This window comes from Aegilops tauschii, chromosome 2, assembly GCF_002575655.3.
Source record: "Aegilops tauschii subsp. strangulata cultivar AL8/78 chromosome 2, Aet v6.0, whole genome shotgun sequence".
NCBI lineage: Eukaryota > Viridiplantae > Streptophyta > Magnoliopsida > Poales > Poaceae > Aegilops > Aegilops tauschii.
The window spans coordinates 291,335,635-291,343,700 of record NC_053036.3 but is presented as its reverse complement, the minus strand read 5'-3'; the positions used below and the strand labels follow the sequence as shown (position 1 = coordinate 291,343,700).

The following is an 8,066-nucleotide window of genomic DNA, read 5'->3' as shown; positions in this document are numbered from 1 at the left end:
TCGCGCAAACCTATAGATATACCACGTGGGGGAGGGGCGCGGTTTGTGGGCCATCATAAAATCATTTACGGGCCCCAAAAAAAGGGCCAAACCCGTATAGTCGCCGGATTTTGACAGTTCTCGCGACTAAAAGGTGTCTGCTAGAGATGCCTTACAAGGCATATCAACATTTCATACCAAGCTAGACCCTCCGCCAAACAAATAGATGACCATCATCCTTACAAGTAGGTTGAACTCTTATCCATTTGGCAGATTATTAACATAAATTAATGCTGTGCGGCCAGCCAGATTATACAGATCGTATTCACTTCCTGTGTATCCAACATATTTACCAACGTAAATCCTTGGTCTGTACAGCACATAATTACATACATTCCAGTGGAAAATGTAAGATGCCCAGTCAAAGTCCAAAAGAATGTTATGTACCTTGAATGCCAAATATTCTGTGAGCATTAATACAATTTGTCCAGGGGTATATATAAGGAATATGAACCTCTCCAAATGTTTTCTGTGGGCAAATATAAAACTTTTTACAGTTAGCAGGAAAATAGATATATAAAGTGCCAGCTGGTGATTGCCAGGTCCTCAGTCTTGATCAAGGTTGGCTCCATACGTAGTTATTAACCTCGTAACAAATCAATGATACAAATCTAACGAAAAAGAACATGCCTCTCCACAATAAGCATATCCAAGCTTTGATGAAGAAGTTACTGGTCATGGGTTTTCTCATCGATATCTCCCGATTTGCACCTTACTCATGCTGCTCTCCAGCCTCTGTATGCTTGCCGCAACACGTCCAACATTTGGCTTTGAATCTGTGTCATCCTGATCAACACTGTCAGTGTTAGTCTGTAACTTGGCACCACTGTTGGCAGGGCCTGTGTTCGCCATCACACTAGTACCCGTGACATCACTGTTTTCAACACTTCCAGTGTTGGGCTTTGCACTAGTACTGTTGGTATCAACACTGACAATATCTCCACTGCTGGGCTTAACATCCAAGTCCTTGACTTCGCTATTGGCTATGCTTCCAGTGTTCCGCTTTGCATCAAAATTCTTCATATAACTGTTTACAACGCTTCGAATGTTTCGCTTCCCTTCAATGCTCTTTGCATCTCTGTTGGTAACGCTTCCAATGCTGCTCTTTGTGTCAACACTCTTGTCGTCAGTGCTGGTGCTGCTCCAAGTGATGGGCTTTGTATCAACTGTTTTGTCATCTTTGTTGGAGATGCTTCCAGTGAAAGGCTTTTCATCGGAGCTTTTGGCATTTTTGTTTGTGATGATGCTACCAGAGTGGGGCTTTACATCAGAGTTCTTTCCATCCTTATACATGATTGTTCCAGTGTTGGGATTTACGTAAGTGCTTTTGGCATTGCTGTTGGAAATCCTTTCAGTGGGTCGTACCACATCAGCATTCTCAGTGTTACTGTTGATACTGCTTTTAGTGTTCCCCTTTGCATCAATTCTCTGGGCACAACTGTCAGGCATGCTCCCGAAGTTGCATGTTACATCAATGCTCTTAGAAGCAAAGTTGGTAACATTCTTACCATCATCACGCTGAAGCCATTTATTCTTTAGACAGTGTGCAGCTGTCGGGCGCTTCTCTGGGGCAAAATCAAGTAAAGGGCATAGAAACTCAGCAAATTCCCGAGCATCTGATTGGGGAATTTTATATTTGTCAACTAGGACACGTTCAATAGACGAGAATTTCAGTCTTCTTATCCGCTTCAGATCTCCATGGCGATCAAAATACTCCTTCGATTTTGTTCCCATCGTAGCAATCTGAATTCGTGGCAAAAAATATACTGCTGAGTTTGTTGATTGTATCAAAAACGTTTAGTCAGAATAAAAGTACATGTACCTTTCTAGGCATCTTTCCTAAGACCTCCATCATTAAAGCCAAGTGATCCTGTAATATTGAACGCTTAGTCATTAACAAAATGCATGAGATATGAAGTGGAACGTCTACAAATATTAGTACAGACAGGAAATTTATTTCCAGTTCCTACATCATATAATAAATTCAAAGTATATATACTTTATTTTAGGAAGTGTTTCAAAGACCACAGAAAAATGCCAACTAATACAGTATAATGCTGTGACATTTCCAAGAACTGTACATTAGTCTCATCTTCTTATCTAATTAGAAATGGAGCCCTCTACAAACTCTAGCAGGTACATGTTAACATAGCAAACATCCTTTTGTTATCTGAAAGGACTTCCGTCTCTGTTTGGAATATCAATATAATCTGAATACATTGTATTAACGATATTTTGGATAAACATGTCAGTTGACTCTTCAACACGATAGTATGTGTCAACATTGTAGTTTCTTCACATTCCTCAAATTCAATCTACCTTGCAAATGTGCCACGTGATTGAAGGCAATTCAAAAGACAACATAAGGCATCATGGGTTAGGTTAATGCGGAATGTAACAAATACCTCATCTTCGCTGTACCCATGCCCTTCCTTGGGCGTAAATAGCATTTCGCCCGTTGCGAGCTCAAACGCAATACACGCAAACGACCACATATCAACAGGAAATGAGTATCCTGCACCAAGAATGACCTCTGGTGCCCGGTACTGCCTTGTCTGAATAAAATCTGTAAATTGCTTGTCAGCCCAACAAGCATTTCCAAAATCTACAATCTTGCATGTCATGTCAATCCCATCCAAGCTTCTTTCTGAACGTGCAAATTCTGCAGCTGATTTTCTTTTCTCAGCAAGCTTTGCGAGCACCCTCCTTGCTCTCATCTTCAGTTTCTTATCAATCGGGTTAAGAACAGCTTCTCCATTAGGATTCCCCTCAGGCCTCTCAAGATTAGGTTTAAGTCCGGAGCGAATGGGATCCTTTGAGGGATCGATTGTTGAAACAAGTAGGACATTTTCAAGTTTCAAATCTGAATGGATGATTCCAAGCTCTCCATGCAAGTAATCAAGACCTACCAAAATGGACCTGCATATTTCCTTCACCCTACCCAGTCCAATGCCTTTGTAGCGGTTGTACTGTACTAGCTTAAGTAAGCTGTCTCCAAGGAATTCAAAGACAAGGCAGATATGCTGCCCATTTGGCCCTGCATGCTTGAAGTGATCTATCAACTGGATGGTGCATTTACAGTTTGAAGGATCTCTCTTAGTGATCTCCGAGAGGAACTCAATTTCATGAAGAGCAGCTTGAGCAAACTCTGGTGCACTCTTCTGAATCTTAAGAGCAACAAATTTCTACAAATAAGGGAGCATTATCATGATCAGCACATCCTATGCACAAGTGAAGCAATAAAATTGAAACGTTTTAGAATTCAGTACATGCTAAGAGAGATGCAGCTAACCATAACAACTCAATTATGAACATATTTCATGTTAACCAACATAATTTGTGACTAAATGCCATTATGGCATTATACACAACATTAAAAGAACTGTCCAAGACCTTTAATTTGTTAAAAGAGTAACTGTAATTTTCTACGGCATAATTGGCTATTTAACTTGGGCCATGTAAAACCACCCAGGCTAATCATTCAGTCATCAAAAAGTTGATGTTTTCCCCCAGTAGCAGCAGAAATGGATAAACGAATCCCCCGCTAAGGGAAAAAAATGACAAACTAAATCCGCACTCTAGTAAATACCCAAGGCTATATACTACATGCAGCCACCATCGGTCCCTTTCCGGGGACCACTCGCAGGGGCGCGCGTCCGCAACAAGGAGCTGACCAGTGAGTCGGCAGCCGCCGCCTTATGATCCAATCGATTTCGACTTTAACAACCCACCCACCCACCTCTAATTCGACAAAGGACGAGATCTAGACCACGCGTGCATTAGACGGAGGATACGACTGGATCGCGATCATCTCCGGTTCGGGGGCTGGAAGGGTCAGATAGGATCTCGGTCGGAACAGGTGGAATCAAGGTTGGGAAAGCGGCCGACGGACCTGGGAAGCGACGTCGAAGGCGAGCCAGACGGTGGAGAAGTTGCCCCACCCGAGCTTGCGCTGGGTGACGTAGCGTCCGGCGGAGAACTGGTCCCCAGGGCGCACGGCGTGGTATCCGCCCTTGCGGTACCCGTCGACCCCCTCGTCGTCCTCCTCCTCCTCGTCGCCCGACGACGACGGCGACAGCGACGCCCGCGACATTGCTCCTCCTCCTCCTCCCGAGATCCGGCCTGCGGGGCCCACCTCGATCACCGGCGGCGACGAGGAGCCGTCGGTGGTCGCTCGTTCGCTGGCAAGTTGGTTGATTTTTTTAGAAGAACAGGGAGGCTCCAAGTTGGTTGATTGGTTGGGGTGGTTTCCTCTTCGGTTGGGTTGGGAATCGCGGAGGCGATCGAGGCGAGGGAGGTGGTGGTGGTGGTGGGGTGGGTGTTGCGTTCTTTACTTTTTTCAGGGGGGTAGAGGGAGGGAAGCCGCGGAGGCGTGCAGGACGCGACGAGCTTTCGCACCTGCTATTTTTGATGTATTGCTTGTCGATCAGCCGGGAGAGCATTTCGCTCTCAGGTTGTCTGTTTTCGAAAAATGAGGTGTGTTTCGCCTTTTTCTCCAGCTTTTGAAACATCATACTCTCTCCGTTCCATAATGTAACCCATATAGATTTTCTGAAAAATCAAACTTTACAAATCTTGACCAAGTTTGTAGACAAAATATATGCATCTAGAATACCAAATACATATCATTAGATGCATTACAAGATGTACTTTCATATTGTATATATTTGGTATTATAAATATAAATAATTTTTATATAGACTTGGTCAAAGTTTGTAAAGTTTGATTTTCCAGAAAATCTATATGCGCTACATTATGGAACGGAGGGAGTATTGCAAAACACATGTCTTTCTTGAACTAGTAAGAACATTAGCTGCAAACTTCATTACTGCATGTTCTCCGTATATACAAGTAGGTGGTTGGACCAGGCCAACGAATGGATATGTCAAGTTGAATGTAGATGCAGGATTTGACCCGGATGCGCTTGAAGGACTTGTCGGAGCTGTTATCAGAGATCACAATGGTAACTTTCTTGCTGCAACAAAGGAAAAACTTGACATATGCTACGATGCGTTTACGGCTGATATGGATATGTCAAGTTGAATGTAGATGCAGGATTCGATCCGGATGCGCTTGAAGGACTTGTTGGAGCTGTTATCAGAGATCATAATGGTAACTTTCTTGCTGCGGCAAAGGAAAAACTTGACATATGCTACGATGCGTTTACGGCCGAAGCAGTTGCAGTACACTTTGGATTGAACCTCGCTTGCATTGCTCGATGTAATAAGATTGAAGTAAACTTAGACAGCGAGGAGATCATTTCGGCACTTCAGAACAATTCATCCTCTGTTGCTAGCGTCATATTTTATGATTGTTACTTTATGTCTTTGGGCTTCATTCATATCATCTATCAACATTGCTAGGGATAATAGAGTAACCCATGAACTAGCTAGAGTAGTTAAATTCAATTCTTCTTGTGTTTAGTTGGATCCAGCCCTGGGTCTTTTATCTCTTTGATTGTTTCTGATGCTAGAATTTAGCAAAATAATAAGGGGGATATTGAATGTAAAAAAGAAAAGCATCTACAATCGGATGCATCAAATCCCCCCCCCCCCTCCAATGCCAACCGACCTAGACGAGCGCCTCAAACCGACCTTATACGCCCGGGCTGACCAGCACCCCTCATATCCAGATCAAATATGGGGCAGATATGGGGAGGCCCGGGCGCGTCCGCCATGTCGGACAGGGCCCGTGTTGGCCCACCCGATTCCAGGTATATTCGTCCCCATCCGCTCCCCGGACCAAACCCTGGCCACTCCACTCCGCCACCCAAGATTCATCCATCGGGGTGTCGTCCCGTGCGGGTGGGAGGAGGCAATGGTCGTCTACATTGCACTTCGCCGCTCCCAAGAGGACTGCGCCCGACCCAAGGCGAGATATGTCCACACGCGAGTCCATTGCATCGGCACATCGGGCGCTCGGATCCTCATGGGCTGGATCATCACGGTCCTCCTGGGAGCGTTCCAATCTTCCTTTCCTCATCACCGGCCTGCCAGAGTATGAGTGCTACCGGGACCAGTGTGCCCGTCGTGGAAGTTTAGGATGAGGGTGGCCGAGGCCCCCCTCACTACCGACATGGCGAGGTGGAGGCGGTTGATGCAGCGGCACGCATTGCTGCAGAGGAGGAAGCCATTCGCACCCGCATTGTAAAGAAGCGACATCGGAGGAACGCGCGCGCCCTCGCCCTGTCATGGCTAGACTGCCCCCAAGTAGGAGAAGGAGGACATCGATGTGTTGGATAGCTCCGGCGATTAGCAGATCCGGCTCGATCCATAGTGTGTTTTCGTCCGCTACTTCCGCGAGAAGGATGACAAGGGTGCCGGGAAGGGCAAGGGCAACAGTGGATGATCTTCTACACAACTAGTATGTAGGTAAAAAAATGACAAATTTTGGTAGTCCGATGGAATGTCGTGATGTAGTACCCGGATGATGTGTGTAATGCATCATTTACGTAGTTACAAGACTTTGTATGGATTTGAAGTATGCTAATTGAGGTGTCCGGTTGTAAGAATGGAAATTTAAGGTATGACCGGTCAATGCTCGTTGACGCGCCCAGGCGCGTCCGTGAATGTTTGAGGGGTCGGATTTGCCAAGTCCGGTTGTAGATGCTCTAAGCTGTCTAAACGTCTTCCCTCTGGAACTTCAAATTCTGCAGCGCATGTATCATAAAGAGTTATAACACAGATGCATGTGCTTTGCAACGAAAGAAAAAAAACTCTCACACACCCCTAGTAAGTCATCTGTGTCACCACTTTTCCTCTTTATCACCATCGTCGGATGGTGGTCACTTGTCTACCTATTTATGACAAATGTGATCAATCCCGATGGTGAGCTAGGTCATCACACTCTGCCATGCCAATTTCACGAGCCCCTTGTAAGAGGAATAGAGAGGGGATTGGTGGAATTGATGTTTATTGCCGAGCCTCGTGGGCATATATATAATGAGTTGATACGTCTCCAACGTATGTATAATTTTTTATTGTTTCATGATATTAAATTATCAATCTTGTTCTTTTATATGCCATTTTATATTATTTTTGTGGAATAAACAATTAACTTAGTGCCCAGTGTCAGTTCCTGTTTTTTTGCCTATTTTTTGTTTCGCAGAAAAACCATACCAAACGAAGTCCAAACACGATGAAACTTTATGGTGATTTTTTATGGACCAGAAGAGACCCTAGAAGCTTCGGGGGAAGGCCAAAAGACCTGCTGGTGGGCCACAAGCTGGGGTGCGCCCCAGGGGGTGCCACCTGAGCTTGTGGGACTCAAAGACCTCAGTTTGACCTCATTCTAGCACTATATATTCCCTCAATTCCATAAACCCCCAGAGCGAGACCCGAAACAATTTTATGACCGCCGCAAGCCTCTGTTCTTCCGCGCTCCCATCCGGAGGGCTTTTCCGATACTCTACCAGAGGGGGAAACCATTGGGGAGGCAATCTTCATCAACCTTACTACCTCCATGATGATGTGTGAGTAGTTCCCACAGGACCTACGGGTCCATAGCAGTAGCTAGATGGCTCTCCCTCTCTCTCTCTCTCTGATTTTCAATACAATGATCTCTTCGGAGATCTATTCGATGTAATTCTCACGCTGTTTTGTTTGGATCCGATGAATTATGGGTTTATGATCGGATTATTCATTAAAAGTATTTGAGTTTTTTCTGAGATTTATTATGTGTGATTTTATAGCCTTGTATTCTTTCCGATCTATCTATCTCTTTTGGCCAATTAGATTGATTTATACTTAGTGGGAGTGGTGCTTGGTAGTAGGTTCAATCTTGTGGTGTCCTTACTCCGTGACAGGAGGATTTGCAAGGCACGTATCTATATTGTTGCTACTGAGGGTAAAACAATGAGTCTCGAGCATATTATTTGGTATTGCTTTGTCTACATTATGGCGTCACACTTGAAGCATTACTTTGTTTGTCATGAACTTAATACCCTGCGATGCATGCTGGATAGCGGTTAAGGGTTCGAGTAACAGCAGTAGGCGTCGACAAGATTAACGGTCTACTTGTCATAGATG

The 8,066-nt window shown here is 44.7% G+C and overlaps 1 protein-coding gene across 1 annotated transcript; it reads right to left on the bottom strand.

The window, feature by feature from the left end:
• Nucleotides 1-303: 303 nt before the first annotated feature.
• LOC109769308 (uncharacterized) lies at nucleotides 304-4,422 on the bottom strand. The gene is made up of 4 exons (XM_020328058.4): nucleotides 3,932-4,422; nucleotides 2,445-3,224; nucleotides 1,862-1,909; nucleotides 304-1,782 (listed from the first exon to the last, which is right to left on the bottom strand). The coding sequence occupies exons 1-4, from the start codon at nucleotides 4,130-4,132 to the stop codon at nucleotides 727-729; spliced, it is 2,085 nt and encodes a 694-aa protein (XP_020183647.1). The 5' UTR covers nucleotides 4,133-4,422; the 3' UTR covers nucleotides 304-726.
• Between the last annotated feature and the right edge of the window lie 3,644 nt (nucleotides 4,423-8,066).